Source organism: Pelobates fuscus, chromosome 7 (genome assembly GCF_036172605.1).
Source record: "Pelobates fuscus isolate aPelFus1 chromosome 7, aPelFus1.pri, whole genome shotgun sequence".
Taxonomy (NCBI): Eukaryota; Metazoa; Chordata; class Amphibia; order Anura; family Pelobatidae; genus Pelobates; species Pelobates fuscus.
Window position 1 is genome coordinate 189,812,871 of NC_086323.1, and position 20,401 is coordinate 189,833,271.

The 20,401-nt window shown below is 48.7% G+C and overlaps 1 protein-coding gene across 1 annotated transcript in view; it reads left to right on the forward strand.

Moving 5' to 3' along the window:
• Positions 1-20,401, forward strand: part of LOC134569258 (L-selectin-like) — a 178,689-nt gene that overhangs the window by 56,157 nt on the left and 102,131 nt on the right. The window contains exon 4 of the mRNA XM_063428173.1: positions 18,144-18,251. Within this exon, the coding sequence (XP_063284243.1) occupies positions 18,144-18,251 (108 nt within the window). The remainder of the gene's footprint in view (positions 1-18,143; positions 18,252-20,401) is intronic.

Genomic DNA, 20,401 nt, shown 5'->3' on the forward strand with positions numbered 1-20,401 from the left:
CTACACACATATCATTGGATATAACCGCCTCTGAGGAGAACTAGGGAACCTGTTTTCTCTTTACCGGAAGCTAAGTAACATTAAACCTCTGTGATAAGAGTTACATATCTAAAGCCTTTATTGCCTGTTACCAAAGTCTCATTATCAAACAACCCAGCTACAGCTATCTTCAACCTATCCACTATTCGAGTTTAGCTGCACCTGTCTTGCTTCAGATAAATGCTAATGGAACAGACTATTGTAATTGCTTATCACCTAACTTGTTAACTCAACAAACAGACTCTAAATGATTCAGAACCTGCTAATTGCAACCGTTTATTATTTAAAGCTACAGTGCCTGTAATTCTGGACTTAAGCAACCGTTTATTATTTAAAGCTACAGTGCCTGTAATTCTGGACTTAAGCAACCGTTTATTATTTAAAGCTACAGTGCCTGTAATTCTGGACTTAAAGTCACAATATCTTCTAATTGTTCTAATAAATATTCAAGCTCTAAGAAATCTGCAGTTGTGTTCCTTCATAACAAATGTTAAACGTGACACCCATATCCTCCCAGTAACTGGATGACACACAGCTCTGGAATTACAACACACTTTTATTGAGCCACACACAGCTTTTATGCATAGCCCCATGCAAGGGGTCTTTGACCGTAACAGCCTGGCATTGTCTCCAGCGATCCGGTTAAGCCACACCAACGGGTTGTGATCCATAAGTAAGATGAACTGTTATCCGTAGATGTAGGGTTGCAGTTTTTTGAGTGCCCACACCATCGCCAGATATTCCTTCTTGATGGCGGCGTAGCTCACCTCCCTGGGTAGCAGTTTTCTGCTGAGGTAAGCAACTGGATGTTCTCCGCCATCGTTCCCGACCTGGCTTAGCACTGCTCCTAATCCAAACATAGAAGCAGCTGTGTGGATGAGAAACTGTTTATTCGGATTTGGAGCAGCCAGGACAGGGGCATTTATCAGGGCGTTCTTAAGGGCTTAAAACGCCTGCTCACACGCTGAGGTCCAGTTTATCTGTCTGGGCAGATTATTTCAGGTCACGTCGGTGAGGGGCTTAGCTATGGCACTGTAATTGGGGAAAAAATCTCCAGTCCCTAAGAAGGCCATCACCTGGATCTTAGTGTGGGACGGGGCAAGTGAGCTACCGCCTCAATCTTGGCTGGCTCAGGCTTCTGCTTTCCGCACCCTACTTGGTGTCCCAGGTACTGCACTTCGGCCATCCCTATGTGGCACTTACTGGGTTTTAAGATTAATCTTGCCTCCCTAATCCTGTCTAGTACAGCTCCTACATGTACCAGATGCTCCTCCCAAGTGTCCCTATATATGGCAATGTCATCCAGGTATGTGCAGGCATAATCCTGGAGGCCATCCAACAGCCGGTCCTCCATCCTTTTGAAAGTAGCCAGGGCATGAATGCCAACTTAGGAACAGCATCTGCTGCTAGGGGAATCTGCCAATACCCCTTATGCAAATCTATAGTGGTTAGGTACCGGCCACGAGCCATCCTGTCTAATAGCTCGTCTATACCGTCTTGTCATTGAGCCTTCTGTAGTCTACACAGAACTGGGTGACTCCATCTCGTTTCGGGACCAGCGCTACTGGGGATAAGGACTCTTGAATGGTTCGATCACCCCTAGTCGGATCTCTTTCCTCATGCTCTCTGGTATACAGTACGGGGTTTGTCGCAGAAGTTGTTGATCTAGGGTCTCTACCCTGTGGGTGGCTAGTGGGGTAAACCCTGGCAGATTGTAGAACATCTCCCTCTTTGCAGACAGATTCTGCTGTGCTTGGCTGCATTCCCTCTCACTCAGTTGGTCCCCTAAGTAGACCTCATCGATGGACCCTGCCTGAGCCCCATCCTCCAGAAGGTCAGGCAGGGGAAGATGATCTAACTCTTCTGAGGCTGGAGCACATATGGCGGCTACATCCTCTGTCCGCTCGTGGCGGGCTTCAGCATGTTAACATGTTTTCAAAACCAACACCTTCTGCCCAACTTGACAGCTATGGCTCCTCGATCATACCACGTGCGTTGGCGCCTTTGCGCCGCCTGGAGGTTCCCACGTACCAGGTGAGTGAGTTCTTCCAGCTGGTCCCTAAACTCCAGTACATATGGGACAATGGGGGTCCCTTCCTGATCCCCATTTCCCTACCGGTGCTCTCGGACAAGGTCTAGGGGCCCTCTAACTCTCTGACCAAGAGAATTCTAACAATTCAAACGGAGAGAATCTTGTAGGTTCTTGGGGCACCTCCGGTATGCGAACAGGAGATGCAGCAGGAATGTTTCCTAATTCTTGTGGGTCGCTGCAAAGGCATGGAGCGTCTGTTTCAACATGCCATTGAAGCGCTCTCACAGGCCATTAGTCTGGGGGTGGTATGAGCTCAGGATTGGTTTAATGCCGCATAACTTCCACAGCTGGTGAATCATCTCGGCAGTAAACTGGGTGCCCTGATCCGATATAATCTCCTGGGGAAAACCCATCCAGGAGAACACTCGCATCAGGGCATTGGCTACAGTCTCTGCTGAATGTTGCTCAGGCCAACTGCCTTGGCATATTGAATCGCGTAGTCCACAATGGTCAGAATATATTTCTTCCCAGAGGGGCTAAGCTTAGCCAGAGAACCTATAATGTAGTCAGCTACTCTGCCGAAGGGGTTTTCAATGATGGGTAGGGGTTGGAGCTTGGCCTTGTGCCAGCCGCCCCACTTCCCCATTCTCTGACAGACATCACAGGACCGGTAGTACTGCCTCAGGTCTTTAGAGATGCCTGGCCAGAAAAAGCTTTGGGTGAGTCGATGCTTAGTATGACTCACTCCCAAATGCCATGCCAGGGGGATATTGGGAGCTATCTTCAACGACTCATGTCAATTTTTCCTGAGTACCACCAGCTGCTTGGTGGTGGTAGGAGCTGTACCCTCTCTGCTATGCAGTATTGCAATCCTTTCTCCCAGACAAACGGACCGTTTCAGCAGACAAGGGGTTAAAATCCGTTTAGGCGATATTCCCCTTTCAGATATAAAGGCAGCTACTGTAGAACACCAAACTCCCGAATTGAATATAAGTGAATGCACCAAACTCCCGAACTGCATACAAGGGAATAAGGTAGCACTCCAAACTCCCGAACCGGAACCTCACGAATAGCTGCTAGCAGACGAACAGGAAAAGCTCCCAAGCAGCTTACACTCCTGGCAATCAGTCTCTAACAGCATACAGTGAATCCCCCCAAAGACGAGACAGAGCTCCGTGTTGAGGGTCAAGCAGTGGTCTGGTTTACTCAGGGCTACCCGCCCAGTATTTATGCAGGTCTCCCACCTGGTGGACACTCCCCTAGGGGACCAGATGGGAGACTGTAACAAAAGACAGACATACATCATTTTAGGACATACAGTCACCATACTTTCCCACAATGCATCCTGGCTTCCTCTCCTCTGCCCTGGAGATAATTGAGAAGTAATTCAATTATCTCCCAGGACAGAGGCAAATCGCCATTATACACGTGGGAACACAAAGACAGTAAAACACCATAAAATACACAAAGTTACATTTTATACATTAAACACAGACATGTTACATATCCCCAGATTGCTGGGATCTGAGCGCACAAAACTACCGAATAGCGCTCAGATCCTATACACACAGTTCAATTGCCATGGAGCCAAAGTCTTTAACTACACGAATGGGCTCCATGGCATAGCTATCTGGGTTAACACATTCACATAAAATAAAATACCTAATGGACATGTGTTCGTTAAACTGTACGAACAGGAACCAGGCGGCGGACGGCTCTGCGGTGATCGTGCAAATAAGTGTCCGTTTTTAGTTCCATAGTTTAAGTGCCGAACACCGCTGGCCGTACGGGACTTTTAAAATGGCCACCGCCACGTGTTCGGTAAACGAACAAAGACCACCCTGCATTCGTCAATTAAGCTGCGGTTAACCGCAGCTTCAGGGTGGTCAATTGGCGGCACACTCCAGCTCACGTGTGGTCGCGCCTTCGGTAGTTTGTTCGGTAGATAAAATCTACCGAACACCCCGGCAGAAAGGCACGAATAAGCCTTTCTGCAGGGAAAATAAGTCTTTTAAAAGTCTGGTCCATAGTCCAAAGGCAGCAGGCGGGCAACCAGGCTTCTCCAATGCAATGGGGTGAGATTGCACTCGTCGCATCTCTCCCCTTTTCCAAAAAGACTAACAGGGTATCTGACCTCCTGCCGGTCAGTGCCCTTGTTAGTCCAGCAGCCCACCCACAAAACAGAAACAGCAGTACAGCCCACCCACAATAACTGGTTACTACACCTGGGTAGAGGAGAAACTTGTCCATGTCCAGGTGCCTCACCACGGCTGTGTGGGGACTGGTAGGCTGCCTTAGTGGGTTGCTGAGTGGGCAGAGACCAGCGGTACTCTGCCCTGATGCCAGCACTACCACGGGAGTAGTCTGGTTGAAGCCTGGTTTCTGGAGACCGACTGTCTCCCCTTTAGCTGCACAGCTCTGCTGCTGGAGACCGACTGTCTTCCCTTTAGATGCACAGCTCTGCTGCTGGAGACCGACTGTCTCCCCTTTAGATGCACAGCTCTGCTCCTGGAGACCGACTGTCTCCCCTTTATGTAGCGGATTGGTACCGGGCTGTCCCACGACATGTATGAGAATAAGTGTATTTGGTTATATGGCTGGTTTAATGTGTATGTACATGTATAGAAAGCATGGTATCCGGGTATAATGACAGTTAAATGTATGTAAAGAATTGTATTCCTCTAGTTGTTCGGTAGAATCATTCAAATAAAACAAGGGAATGAAACTACCGAACAACCAGACCACCCAGGAATGAGTGTGCCTCCAATTACCGTTTGCAACAATGTTGCAAACAGGTAATTGGCAATCAGTGCAGTGTGGTCTTTGTCCTCTGGGTGGCCGCCATTCGGGAAACAAACACGTGGCGGCGGCCATCTTAAACTACCGAACAGCGGTGTTTTGCCGTCGAGTGTCTGGAACTAAAATCGGACACTTGACTAGGCAAACACCGCTGAGACCTCCATACTTCCAGAAATTCGTATGGAAACTACCGAATGACCCGCCGTTCGGTAGAAAGAGCCCCATAAACAAGGGAATTCATTCAAACCCTCTCCAGGCTCTATAACACAGGCAATTCGCCTGTTTTCATTCCCTTGTTTGTGACCGACCGCAGGGCCAAAATGCATGGAACTGTTTTCGGATACTTTACCCATGCGGTCGGTCAAATCTTTGGAACCCCATATCTCACGAACCATTCATCCGAATGGGCTAATTTTTAAGTATGTTGGTCCCCCAGAATAGAGCTATCTGGGGATGTTGGATTTGTGGATGTACCCCAAGTATTTAGGGTACATCCAAAACTCGGGGAAAACTGTGTACACAATAAGGGGATTATGATGCTAGAGGAGGGGAGGAGATCTGTGGGAGGTTACTACTTAGAGATTGGATAATGTCTTAAGTGATAGAACCTCCTCCCTTGCATGGGAGAGGGCTTTATAAGGAACTGTGGAATAAAGCTTGTCAGACTACTCCTGAAACTGTGTGTCGTCCAGTTATTGGGATTGCGATGGGGATACTGCTGTATTACTTTACCTGCTGGAAACCTTGCCTGTGGACTTAACATCACCTTGTTCCTGAGCCTCACTGGAATCTCTAGTGGAGAATAGCTGTGCAAGATCGGCTCTCCGCTACATTGGTTGGCAGCGCTGGGATCCAAACTCACAGAGGAACAAGCGTAAATGGAGTACGGATGGAGATTGATTTTTCTGCGCTAAAACGCTCCACGCTAAAGGACCTCCTAGAGGCAAGGGGTATACAAGCCAGCAATAAGAAGAAAGCAGTACTTGTTACAGAACTCATGGCAGAGTACAGAATGGAGGGCGATTCAGTTCCGGCACAGAGGGAGCCGGGAGGAACACCACAAGGATCGGAATTCCAGAGGCAGGTTCAGTTCAGGCTATCCTTTTATGGGGAAAACCCCCCAACAGAAATTGTTACCAGGACAATGGCCGAGGTACAAGAATTCATCCTAAGGACACAGGCACCAGAACAAAGCTCTGCAATTAATGTGCCACAGGAAGGTAAGCCTAAAATACCATACCAGGCTTTTAAAACATATGTGGAGGCAGAGGAAGATATAGACGCTTTCCTGCAAGACTTTGAAAGACTGTGTGCACTGCATAAAATTAACGCAGAGGACTGGGTACCTATTTTGGCCGGAAGGTTAACCGGGAGGGCAGCAGAGGCATATCGGACTGTACCTAATGACGAAATAAGGAATTACAGTAAAGTGAAAGAAATTATACTCGCCAGGTATGCTATAACACCCGAGGCATACCGGCGGAGGTTCCGGGATCTAAAGAAAACAGAGAAGGACTCGCACGCAGAGTGGGCATGCCGATTACAGGGGGCAGCGCTCGGGTGGGTGCAAGCTAGCAAGGCACGTTCTATGGAGGATGTAATACAAATGTTGCTGATGGAGCAGTTCTATGAGGGAGTAACCAATGAGGTCCAGGAATGGGTAAGGGACAGAAACCCTACTTCCCTTACCGAGGCGGCTAGGAAAGCGGATGACTACCTGGATGCACGCAGGTCACAAAAACCTGCAGCTCCAAAAGCAACCTTTAAAACATTCGGGGGAAACAACTACACCCCAGCTCCACCGAGACCGCTACCACCACCTCCACCACCCGCTGCACAGCCCCGGTTCCGACAACCCACCGCTGGCCCCTGTCATCACTGCCAGAAGTGGGGACATTATAAAAGGGAATGCCCACAGCTACGGGACCGTTCCACCTGGATTCGTCCAGGCCCACCTCCACCCAGGGCGGCCGCAGCCCACCACTACCAGGACCTAGTCACCACCCCATATGGTTCCGCAGTCCCCATTACTACTGTGGAACAATGGGAGGTACTGCACGAGGCAGATCCGGTCCAGGCCAATGTGGATAATCTACGGCACCATCGACAGACGGTATATCTGAATGGTACAGCAGTCCGGGGATTACGAGATTCGGGAGCCACCATCACTTTGGTACAGAGCCACCTGATTTCAGATCAGGCAAAACTGAACAAAACTGTTGCCGTCCGGGTAGCTGGGGGAGCAGTGTACCGGCTACCTACAGCAAGGGTACATTTACATTGGGGAGCGGGGGCAGGGGAAGTGGAGGTGGGGTTGATGCCACATTTACCGGCGGAGGTTTTATTGGGGAACGATCTGGGGAGGCTCACTTCTGCTTTTGAGCCCCAGTCACCCACCACAGGAGAGGTCAACCCTGTAGTCACCCGACAACAGGCCCGCACCCAGGACCACAACACACTGCCGGAGGTCCAGGTAAGCAACCCTACCCCCCCTCTAGAATGTGTCCCCTGGGCTCCACCTAATGAATTTGTAGCTGAAGTCGCAACAGACCCCACGCTTCAGGTGTATAGGGACAAGGTTGGCACGGGTTCCCCCGGGGCGGAGGGAGAGAAGTTTATCTGGGATAAACAACTTTTATACAGGGAAACAACCAAACAGATTACGGGGTTAGACCCGATAGCGAGGAGACAATTAGTGGTACCACAGCGGTACCGGGCTGAATTACTCCGGATAGCGCATGATATTCCGCTATCCGGACATCTAGGGGTTAGTCGCACCAGGTACAGACTAACCCAGAGTTTCTTCTGGCCAGGGATTAGCCAGGAAGTACGCAGATATTGCACGACTTGCGATACCTGCCAGAGAGTGGGAAAAAGGGGGGATCGCAGGAAGGCTAAACTTCACCCCTTACCCATAATAGAGGAACCTTTTAGCCGAATAGCGGTGGATCTGATAGGCCCCCTCAATAAAGTTAGCCCGTCAGGAAAACGGTATATTTTAACAGTCGTAGATTATGCCACCAGGTATCCAGAGGCAGTGGCTCTGACCAACATCCACGCTGAGACGGTCGCGGATGCCCTCATGCGGATATTCTCCCGGATGGGATTACCCAGGGAGATTATCTCGGATCAGGGTACCCAGTTTACCGCAGAATTCACCCAACACCTCTGGAGGATCTGTGGCATTAAGCCTATTATCAGCGCCCCTTACCACCCCCAGACGAACGGGCTCTGCGAACGATTCAATGGTACCTTGAAGCAGATGCTCCGAACCTTCGCAGAGACCCACAAGGACTGGGAACGATTCCTGCCGCACCTCCTATTTGCATACCGGGAGGTGCCGCAGGAATCCACAGGGTTCTCCCCGTTTGAATTATTGTTTGGAAGGAGGGTCCGAGGCCCATTGGATCTTATTAGAGAGCATTGGGAGGGAGACCGGAGCACAGATGGCACTCCCATCCTACCATATGTGTTGGCCTTTCGGGACCGCCTAGAAGCGTTGACCAAGACGGTACGGGAAAACCTTCAGGAGGCCCAGACCCGCCAGCGTACATGGTATGATCGGGGAGCCAGGGACCGTAGCTTTCAGGTCGGGCAGAAGGTACTAATTTTAAAACCTGTCCGACATGATAAGTTACAGGCCGCCTGGCAGGGCCCATATAAGGTGGTGGAGCAAAGATGCGATACCACCTATATTATCGGCCCCTGCACAGGGACTGGGGGGCGACGCATGCTCCATGTGAACATGCTGAAGCCCTACCACGAGCGTACTGAGGAGGTAACCGCCATCTGTGCCCCTAACACGGAAGAGTTTGACAGCTTACCCCTCCCCGATTTGCTGGGGGATGGGCAGCTGTCCGGAGATTTAGGGGAGGTTACGCTGGGAGATCGGCTGAGCCCACAGGAGCGGATCGAGGTACAGCAACTATTGGAAGAGAAACGCGACACGTTCTCTAATGTACCTGGATACACGCCTCTGGCAACTCACCGGGTCGAGACCCCAGGGCAACTACCCATGCGCCAGACGCCATACCGCATTCCAGAAGCGGTACGGGCAAACATGCGTAAGGAGATCGACGAAATGCTCCAACTGGGGGTGATTGAACCCTCAGACAGTCCTTGGGCATCTCCTGTAGTCCTCGTACCAAAGCGAGACGGTACGACCCGCTTCTGCGTGGACTATAGGAGATTGAACGAGAAGACTGTATCTGACGCCTATCCGATGCCCCGGATAGACGAGTTACTGGACAGAATGGCCAGGGGCCAATACCTCACCACTATTGACTTGTGTAAAGGGTATTGGCAAATCCCCCTGGCCCCAGACGCCATCCCGAAGTCGGCCTTTGTCACCCCATTTGGCTTGTACCAGTTTAAGGTCATGCCATTTGGGATGAAAAACGCCCCAGCCACCTTCCAAAGGATGGTGGATCGACTCCTAGATGGATTCCAGGACTATACATGTGCCTACCTGGACGATATTGCTATTTTTAGCAATACGTGGCAGGAACACTTAGCTCACATCGGAGCTGTACTAGATAGGATAAGGGAAACAGGTCTGACCTTGAAGCCGGCCAAGTGTAGTATCGGCATGGCTGAGGTACAATACCTGGGACATAGAGTAGGGTGCGGTAAACAAAAACCCGAACCCGCCAAAGTAGAGGCTGTAGCCCAGTGGCCCACCCCTAGGACTAAGACCCAGGTTTTAGCGTTTCTAGGGACAGCAGGGTATTACCGGAAGTTTGTTCCCAATTATAGCGCCCTGGCCAAACCCCTCACTGACCTGACCCGTAAGAACCTTCCCCGCCAAGTAAACTGGACCCCGGAGTGTGAGCAGGCATTCCAACAATTGAAAAATGCACTGATAAATGCCCCTGTCTTGGCAGCTCCCAATCCAACTAAACGTTTTCTTGTTCACACAGACGCTTCTATGTTTGGATTGGGGGCAGTACTGAGTCAAGTCGGGGCCGATGGCGGGGAACATCCAGTGGCTTACATCAGTCGCAAACTGTTACCTCGAGAAGTAAGCTACGCCGCCATCGAAAAGGAATGCCTGGCTGTGGTGTGGGCCCTAAAGAAGCTACAACCCTATTTATATGGACAGCCCTTTTCCTTGCTCACGGATCACAACCCGTTAGTCTGGCTGAACCGGGTGGCTGGAGACAACGCCAGGCTGCTGCGCTGGAGTTTGGCGCTACAGCCTTTTGACTTTAATATCCAGTACCGGCCGGGTAAGCAGAATGGAAATGCTGACGGGTTGTCAAGACAAACTGACTTAGAGAAATGATCCGTGAGCCCCCGGACATCCCCAAGCCGATCCGTGTTGGATCAGACTGTGTATGCCGGCTTGTGGGCAAGGGGGAGCAGTGTAGCGGATTGGTACCGGGCTGTCCCACGACATGTATGAGAATAAGTGTATTTGGTCATATGGCTGGTTTAATGTGTATGTACATGTATAGAAAGCATGGTATCCGGGTATAATGACAGTTAAATGTATGTAAAGAATTGTATTCCTCTAGTTGTTCGGTAGAATCATTCAAATAAAACAAGGGAATGAAACTACCGAACAACCAGACCACCCAGGAATGAGTGTGCCTCCAATTACCGTTTGCAACAATGTTGCAAACAGGTAATTGGCAATCAGTGCAGTGTGGTCTTTGTCCTCTGGGTGGCCGCCATTCGGGAAACAAACACGTGGCGGCGGCCATCTTAAACTACCGAACAGCGGTGTTTTGCCGTCGAGTGTCTGGAACTAAAATCGGACACTTGACTAGGCAAACACCGCTGAGACCTCCATACTTCCAGAAATTCGTATGGAAACTACCGAATGACCCGCCGTTCGGTAGAAAGAGCCCCATAAACAAGGGAATTCATTCAAACCCTCTCCAGGCTCTATAACACAGGCAATTCGCCTGTTTTCATTCCCTTGTTTGTGACCGACCGCAGGGCCAAAATGCATGGAACTGTTTTCGGATACTTTACCCATGCGGTCGGTCAAATCTTTGGAACCCCATATCTCACGAACCATTCATCCGAATGGGCTAATTTTTAAGTATGTTGGTCCCCCAGAATAGAGCTATCTGGGGATGTTGGATTTGTGGATGTACCCCAAGTATTTAGGGTACATCCAAAACTCGGGGAAAACTGTGTACACAATAAGGGGATTATGATGCTAGAGGAGGGGAGGAGATCTGTGGGAGGTTACTACTTAGAGATTGGATAATGTCTTAAGTGATAGAACCTCCTCCCTTGCATGGGAGAGGGCTTTATAAGGAACTGTGGAATAAAGCTTGTCAGACTACTCCTGAAACTGTGTGTCGTCCAGTTATTGGGATTGCGATGGGGATACTGCTGTATTACTTTACCTGCTGGAAACCTTGCCTGTGGACTTAACATCACCTTGTTCCTGAGCCTCACTGGAATCTCTAGTGGAGAATAGCTGTGCAAGATCGGCTCTCCGCTACACTTTAGATGCACAGCTCTGCTGCCGGAGAGGGAGACCGACTGTCTCCCCTTTGGCTAAACAGCTGGGGGGCAGGACCGACCGTCCCTACCCCCTGTGTGGTAAGTGCAGAGACCACGGTCCCATCTGCACAGTTGTGGGGCTTACTGTCTCCCCCTGGTATGTTAAGCTGTCGCTGGGGAGAGGGAGTAAAAAGCTCCTCTCCCATATATACTTCCAGCCGCGGGGAGGGAGACCGACTGTCTCTGCTCCCAATACAGAGTCCTGCTGCTGGGGAAAGGAGACTGGGCTCTCTATTCCCTGTAGGACACTCTGCTGCTGGGGAAAGGAGACTGGGCTCTCTATTGCCTGCACATTAATAATCTGCCGCTGGGGAGAGGGGGTAGCAAGCTCCTCTCCCATACATACTTCCAGCCTCTACGGAGGGAGACCGACTGTCTCTACTCCTAATACAGTGTCCTGCTGCTGGGGAAAGGAGACTGGGCTCTCTATTCCCTGCTGGACACTCTGCCGCTGGGGAATGGAGACTGGGCTCCCAATTCCCAAAAAATCACGCTGCTGCTGGAGGGCAGGAACAACTACCTCTGCCCCCTTTAACTCAGCCTGCCGCTGGGGAGGGAGGACGCTGCTCTCCTCTCCCTGCACTTCACACTGCCTTCCCGGCATATCACGCTGCTGCTGGAGGGCAGGAACAACTACCTCTGCCCCCTTTAACTCAGCCTGCCACTAGGGAGAGAGGACGCTGCTCTCCTCTCCCTGCAATTCACACTGCCACTGGGGAATGGAGACTGGGCTCCCAATTCCCGGCATATCACACTGCCGCTGGGGAATGGAGACTGGGCTCCCAATTCCCGGCATATCACACTGCCGCTGGGGAATGGAGACTGGGCTCCCAATTCCCTGCAGGACCGGTGGAGAGACCACGGTCCCATCTCTACCGGCCACCTGGGGTTCTTCCCAGTAATACTCTGCAATATCTGCCCAGCTGAATGGGTCTGGATCTGGGTCTCCGCTTCCCTGCTGAGCCTTCTCACTGGAGTGGAACAGATTTTGGTAGCCCTGCTCCAGCTCCATCTCTCGGGTCACTAGGTGGACCAGGTCTTGCTCAATCTCATGAGTGTCGTCCCAGTCATACCTGCTCTCCCTCCACTCAAAGAGATCACTGAACCGGGCTTGTGTAGGGCTCCCAAACTCGGGCTCTGAAAACGACTGCCATAACAAGCCAGGACCGTCAAACTCCTCTCCCTCTGGCTTGTCATGCTCGGCTGTCCAGGGCAGGTACTGTGCCCCATGCCACCAGAGTGCCTGGTAGGCATCTTCTAGCCACATCTCCTGCCATACTAGGTGTTCCAATTTCCTCACCCATTCCTCCAGGGGCTGCTCTCCCAGGAAGGGCATCCGCAGGGCTACTCGCTTCTGCAATCGCTGGTCTTCCTTAGGGAATCTCTTGTCCCGCTGGTACTCCACAATACCCAGTGCCTGGTACCAGATGCCTTTGCGGACTGCATCTCGGTTATCCATGGCACACTCATCATACTCCACTGCTGGTTCCATCCTGGTGCTGTCAGGGTCGCTGTACTCAGACATGCGTTGCCCTCAAATTGTAAAATCCAGAGAAATGGTGTCTCCTGTAGCTGTCCTTCTGGCTGTAGGAACGATCCCGTCGCTTGCCACCAATTGTAACGGACCGTTTCAGCAGACAAGGGGTTAAAATCCGTTTAGGCGATATTCCCCTTTCATATATAAAGGCAGCTACTGTAGAACACCAAACTCCCGAATTGAATATAAGTGAATGCACCAAACTCCCGAACTGCATACAAGGGAATAAGGTAGCACTCTAAACTCGAGAACCGGAACCTCACGAATAGCTGCTAGCAGACGAACAGGAAAAGCTCCCAAGCGGCTTACACTCCTGGCAATCACTCTCTAACAGCATACAGTGAATCCCCCCAAAGACGAGACAGAGCTCCGTGTTGAGGGTCAAGCAGTGGTCTGGTTTACTCAGGGCTACCCGCCCAGTATTTATGCAGGTCTCCCACCTGGTGGACACTCCCCTAGGGGACCAGATGGTAACAAAACTGTAACAAAAGACAGACATACATCATTTTAGGACATACAGTCACCATACTTTCCCACAATGCATCCTGGCTTCCTCTCCTCTGCCCTAGAGATAATTGAGAAGTAATTCAATTATCTCCCAGGACAGAGGCAAATCACCATTATACACGTGGGAACACAAAGACAGTAAAACACCATAAAATACACAAAGTTACATTTTATACATTAAACACAGACATGTCACATTGTAACGGATCCACTGGCACCCCGACTGGGTACCTCCGTTGAAAGATGCTCCTAGCGCTTCCAGAGGACTCCAAGCACTCCACCAGACACCATAAGCACCGCAGGCTGCAGCTATCTCCCTTCAGAATGAAGCAGGAACAAGCTCTTACAAGAGCTCAGTGATTATAGCAAGGGAATATGCCTAGCATAGCAATCCCTTGTAGCCGGTTCCCCCAATAAGACACAGGACTCAAGTTGAGGGTAAAACAGGAACTGAGGACTGGGACACCCAGTCTGGCTTTTATTACAAACAAGTACATACAGGACACTCCCAGGGGGAGGATGAAATTAACCAATCACAGGGATGTACCTCCCACACATTTCCTCCCCTTAGATTAACAGTTAAACCAATTATTACATACAATAAAAATACAGTTTTTACACACACACTGTAACTTTAAAACCATACATTCAATTTCAATAAAAGTTGCATATTCAGACTCAGCATACATCAAACATAAACACTTCCAAAAATCAGCCAAATCCCTCCAGTGGATCAAAAGTTAGCTGGAAGTCCTTTATGACCGACCGCAAGCACAATTTCCTGCCCAAAACAGTTCCATAGATTTGGGCTGTGCGGTCGGTCAATTTCATGCCGAAAAAACGACTAAGTCCCATTTCAAACGGGACTTAGTCTCTGGAGCTGCAAGTTCCGTATGGGAGAAGGTAAGGGTCAGCGGTGTTCGGCAGAATGTGTAGCCGATTTCAGTTCCACAGAATATTTAGCATACACCGCTGACCGCATTCGAGGAAACCAAGATGGCCGCCGCCACGTGCAATTGACCGGCAGTAACCTCACAGCCTGGGAGGTAAATTGCCTGCACACTTTAGCTTCTGGGTGGTCCGCCTGTGTGGTACTTGGTTCAGTAAGCCCTATTTACTGAACCAAGTGGGGGAAAGCCAGGAACAAGTTATTTTACCGGTCTGGGGACATAGTCTTAAAGGGGCATTGTTCACCAAAGTCACAATATGTCCCCAGACGGTTCTTAAAGGGCCATACACACCAATAAAAGTCCATACGTTTTCAGGGGCCATAGTCTTAAAGGGTATTGTTACCCAAAGTCTCAATAGGTCCCCAGACAGTTCTTAAAGGACCAGCAGTCGCACGATAAAATACAATATGCCCCAAATATGTCCAGGGGCCATAGTCGCAGGGCAGGAGGCTAGCAACCAGGCTTCTCCAGTTCACAGTGGCGAAGTTGGTTTCGCCACACACATATCCCCAGATAGCTGGGATCTGAGCGCACAAAACTACCGAATAGCGCTCACATCCTATACACACAGTTCAATTGCCATGGAGCCAAAGTCTTTAACTACACGAATGGGCTCCATGGCATAGCTATCTGGGTTAACACATTCACATAAAATAAAAAAACGAATGGACATGTGTTCGTTAAACTGTACGAACAGGAACCAGGCGGCGGACAGCTCAGCGGTGATCGTGCAAATAAGTGTCCGTTTTTAGTTCCATAGTTTAAGTGCCGAACGGGACTTTTAAAATGGCCACCGCCACGTGTTCGGTAAACGAACAAAGACCACCCTTCATTCGTCAATTAAGCTGCGGTTAACCGCAGCTTCAGGGTGGTCAATTGGTGGCACATTCCAGCTCCCGGGTGGTCGCGCCTTCGGTAGTTTGTTCGGTAGATAAAATCTACCGAACACCCCGGCAGAAAGGCACGAATAAGCCTTTCTGCAGGGAAAATAAGTCTTTTAAAAGTCTGGTCCATAGTCCAAAGGCAGCAGGTGGGCAACCAGGCTTCTCCAATGCAATGTGGCGAGATTGCTCTCGTCACAAAACCATTCCCCTTCCAACCCAGTATGACTAGTGGCTACCCAATCACTATAAGGCTGAAGCGACGGGTCAGAGACTACTTCCCCTCCAAACTCAGCAGGAGTATCCCAAGGCAAGGGGACCGGGGCAAGGGGAAGGTTAGTGGTGGCTACCAGAGCCTCGGAATGTGAGCCGTCCTGGGTGGTGTGGCCTTGTTGACGGGTTGTCACCGGTAGGCCTCCTTGGGGTCGGTAGTGGGCAATTAAGTGGACGTTAGCTGGCCCAGGTCATTGCCCAGCAATACACCAGCTGGCAGGTTGTTCATGAGGCCGACTTCCACCATCCTTTGTCCAGCGCCCCAGTCGAGATGGAATGGCTCTCCCTGCTACACGGAAAGCGACAGTTGCCCCTGTCTTCTAATCCTCTGTGACCAGCTGGTGTTGCACTATGGTCAGTGTGGCTCAACTTTCTCGCAGACCCTGTACGGTGCGCCAGTTCAGCTTAACCAGTTGTCGGTGTCTGACTAGTGCAGGATGGTCCAGGCTTCCTCGTTGGGGTTTGGAGCGTATGGCAGTGGGCAGCGACTCTCAGGGCATGAGGGGGGCCTGGACAGATGCATTGGGGCCGGACCCTCAGCTGATGGCAATCCCTCTTCACGTGCCCGTTTTTGAGGCAGTAGTGGCACTGGATAGCTGTCCGGATTGGTGCTAACTGGGGCTGTAGGTGAGGCAGTAGGCTTCGGTTTGAGGTTGTTTAGGCTGGAGGGAACAGGGGGGTAGATGTACCGGAGGTCGGTAGTTGGTAGCGGGACGGGAAGGTCGACGGGCATCTATGTACTTGTCTGCCCTCTGCACTGCTTCTGTCAGAGTCTTGGGGTGCTGGTCCTTCACCCTGTCCTTGGGTCCTGCACCTCGGTGGATAAGCAATTGTAGAACTTCACCAGCAGGAACAGTTGGAGGATCTCCTCTGGGGACTTGGTTTGTTGTGAGTGTACCCAGTTTTGGGCTGCCCTTGTCAAACGGCAAGCCGACCCCACATGGAAATCCTTTTCCCCTTTCTTTGATTTCCTAAATTTCCTGCGGTATGCCTCCGGGGTCAATGCATACCTCGCTAACAGGACCTGCTTGACCATGGCATAGCTCGACAGCTCATCGTCGGGCATGGACCGGTAGGCGTCTGCAGCCTTCACCGTGAGCTTCCCTGCCAAAAGGGGAACCCGGTCTGCTTTGGCCATGCTATGCAATATACAGAGGTGTTCAAAATCCTGCAGAAAGTCATCAATGCCCTCCTCTGATTCAGCAAACGTTTTAAAAGTGTTGTAGGGCAACTTGGGCTTTTGTTCGGCAGCTGCAGGACCCCCAGGGGACACCTCTCCCGCCTGCCATTTGTGGGGTTGTGCGGGGTTCGCCCCATTTCCTCGTGTCAAGAGGTATGCTTGTGTCACTGAGAAGGTCTTGGTATGGATCTCTGCCGAGGGGATTTCTCCATAGTATGCCAGGCGTCGGGCCATTTCTTTCTCAAGGGCATCCTTCTCGCCCTCCGGCTGTGGTTCTGTGGAATCGCTGCTTAGCAGATCGTCCTTAATGAGGGTGGCAATTAGATCTGCCTTGGTTCTATTGCCGGACGATTTCCCTCTGGCTTCCAGCAACTTTTATAGCGTTTGTCTCTTTAGGTTTGTCTAGTCCATGTATTGGTTCGGATCAAGAATACTGGTTCTGTTCGGCTGGGAACCTAAACAAGCAGTGGTTCTGCCACATATACATGTTAAGATCCTTTAACCTTTCCTTGTAAGTTTTATCCTGTAATCTATGAACCAGTTTAGTAGCCCTTCTCTGAACTTTCTCCAAGTGAGGTATCACCAGTGTTCTGAACAATGACATGAGAACTTCCCTCTTTCTACTGCTAATACCTCTCCCTATACATCCTATACAATTTCAGCTAGGTATTTAGAGACAAGCAGACTCAGAGACAGATCTGAACAGTGTGAGCTGGTTGCAAACATGATGCTTTGTTAGTGAACCACTGTTAATTTATTAAATGTTTTCCTCAATTGCCCATTGACAGTCTGCATATTGCTTTAAACAAGTCGACCACCAGTTAGTTTCAAAATGGAATTAGTGGACTGGGTGGTAAAGCACCTACACCATGTTTTTTGGGCTAATTAAATCATCCGTCACATGATTAGAAGCTCACCTTTTTATGTTGACTAGAAGAATTCAGTCTTAAAAAAAATTGCTGAAAAATTTAGCCAATTATACCCACAATGCAATTTTAAAAACCAGTGCCCTACCTGAGTGTAAAACTAAAACGTGTTCCACGACAACAGACTCCACATCTAGGTGGCTGCACAAAGCACCTTTTTAGTTCTTGCACCAAATCAACAATGTTACGATATCAACTAGTGCATCTATAGTGTATCCAACACCTGAGATAAAACCTAACACAGTGTAAAACTGGTCCCATATTGTGATAGTCCTGCTGAGTTTGGCATGTTTGCCAATTATATAGAATTATCTATTGCATTTTGGTCATATTGAGGTCCACAACCTAATCCTGTGCACTTACCCACAAATGTGCATTATATGCCCATCCATGCAGAAATTGGTATTATCAGTATTTGTTCAGTAAAATATAAATAAGAAAGGTTTATTAAATTTTTTTTTTAATAATTTCATTTTTTTTTTTTTACTCTGACGCAGCTTCATGTGACACAACATTATGCGGTGACCACGGAGAATGTGTTGAAACAATTAACAACTACACGTGTAGCTGTGATGACGGATTCTATGGCTATCATTGTGAACATGGTGAGTTTTTCTTATACATTGCATATATCCTTAAAGCGTCTCAGAAATGCACAATCCTATAGCATGTTAATATTTCTTTACCCTGTCTTGATCATTATTCAGTCTGTTTTGGTATGTTTGTTTTTGCTTTTAAATAAAGAATATACTACATTTCTTTCAAGTCTTGGGCATGTTAAGTAGACTTGTGCAAAGCAAAAATGTTCAGTTCTTCCCAAATTGTTTGGATTCAGATTTCTGAAATGTTTTGGATCATAAGAATATTTGTAGAAAATGTTTTGGTTTGGTTTAAAATTTTGATTTGGTTTGAATAATTTCAAACTAAACTGATGTTTTTCAGGGAAGCCCTATTATGAAGGGAAAAGATCCCTATAGTGTCCCTTTAACCCCTTAAGGACACATCACATGTGTGACATGTCATGATTCCCCTTTATTCCAGAAGTTTGGTCCTTAAGGGGTTAACATACAAAATAAAATTCAAATTACAAATTCACTGAAACAGCTTGCCTATCACTCTATTCTCTATTCTGTTAATTTTAAATATGGATACATTTCTGACTGGCCAATCTCAATTCAGACTGAGCTGAATCTCAAATCTAATTTTGGTATCATCAGATAGTTCCCTGTTTCCTGCATAGTGGAATTTTGGGGCACTCTGTAAATTTTAGGCTCTGATTGGCTGCTGAAACCATGTGCTCCAGCCTTATTTTTATATCACCAATGACCACTGAGAGTTTGAAAATGTGGAGCAATTCAGAGATGTCCACCTCCACACTGACAGATCTTCAAGGCTATTATTATTACAAAAATATTTTTTAATATGGCTATTATGAGGAACACATTTTCTTTTATCAGGTTTCTACCATTTTCACTTTAGGGACTTACTCCTGATAGAATTAAGTAGAATTTATTTACTGCACTAGGAATTGTGGATAACTGGCATGGAGACATGAAGCTTTGGAACGGCGTCAGCCCCTGATTTAGGGTCAAACTGGTGTCAGCCCTCTTTATAATTTGTAGAAGTTCCACTCCACTCTTTTTTTTAAGGTCGAAATAGCTAAATAAAAAAAAAACATTTGATGTTGAGAATTTTCCAATTCAGCTACTTTTTCCAAGTTTTTTATTAAAAAGACACTATAGACACAAGAGCAACTACAACTTAACTTAAAGCAACTGTTACAAATCGCTATTTGTAACTGGCCCTTTAAATGGAAAATTGCCCTGCTTCCCTGGATTGTGGAGAAGCCTATTTGCCAGCCTCCTTCCTCATGACTATGGCCCCTGCAAGATTGTGCCCCTGAAAACTTATTAACTTTTATTGGGTGTGTATGGCCCTTTAAGAACCGTCTGGGGACATATTGTGACTTTGCTGAACAATGCCCCTTTAAGACTATGTCCCCAGACCTGTAAAATAACTTGCCCCTGGCTCTCTCCCACTTGGTTCAGTAAATAGGGCTTACTGAACCAAGTACCACACAGGCGGACCACCCAGAAGTTAAAGTGTGCAGGCAATTTACCTCCCAGGCTGTGAGGTTACTGCAGGTTAATTGCACGTGGCGGCGGCCATCTTTGTTCATTCGAATGCGGTCAGCGGTGTATGCTAAAGATTCTGTGGAACTGAAATCGGCTACACATTTTGCCGAACACCGCTGACCCTTACCTTCTCCTACACTTCGTTTTTCAGCTCCAGAGACTAAGTCCCGTTTGAAATGGGACTTAGTCGTTTTTTCGGCATGAAATTGACCGACCGCACAGCCCAAATCTATGGAACTGTTTTGGGCAGGAAATTGTGCTTGCGGTCGGTCATAAAGGGACCTCCAGCTAACTTTTGATCCACTGGAGGGATTTGGCTGATTTTTGGAAGTATTGATGTTTGAAGTGTGCTGAGTTCAAATATGTAATTGTTATGGAGATTGAATGTATAGTTTTAAAGCTACAGTGTATGTGTGAAAACTGTATTTTTTACTGTATGCTATAATTATGTTATATGTTTATCTGAGGGGAGGAGACGTGGGGGTGGTACCATGTATGTGATTGGTTAATTTCATCCTCCCCCTGGGAGTGTCCTGCGTGTACCTTTTTGTAATAAAAAGCAGGCTGGGTGTCCCAGTCCTCAGTTCTTCTTGACCCTTCAAAACATAGCCTTGTCTTGT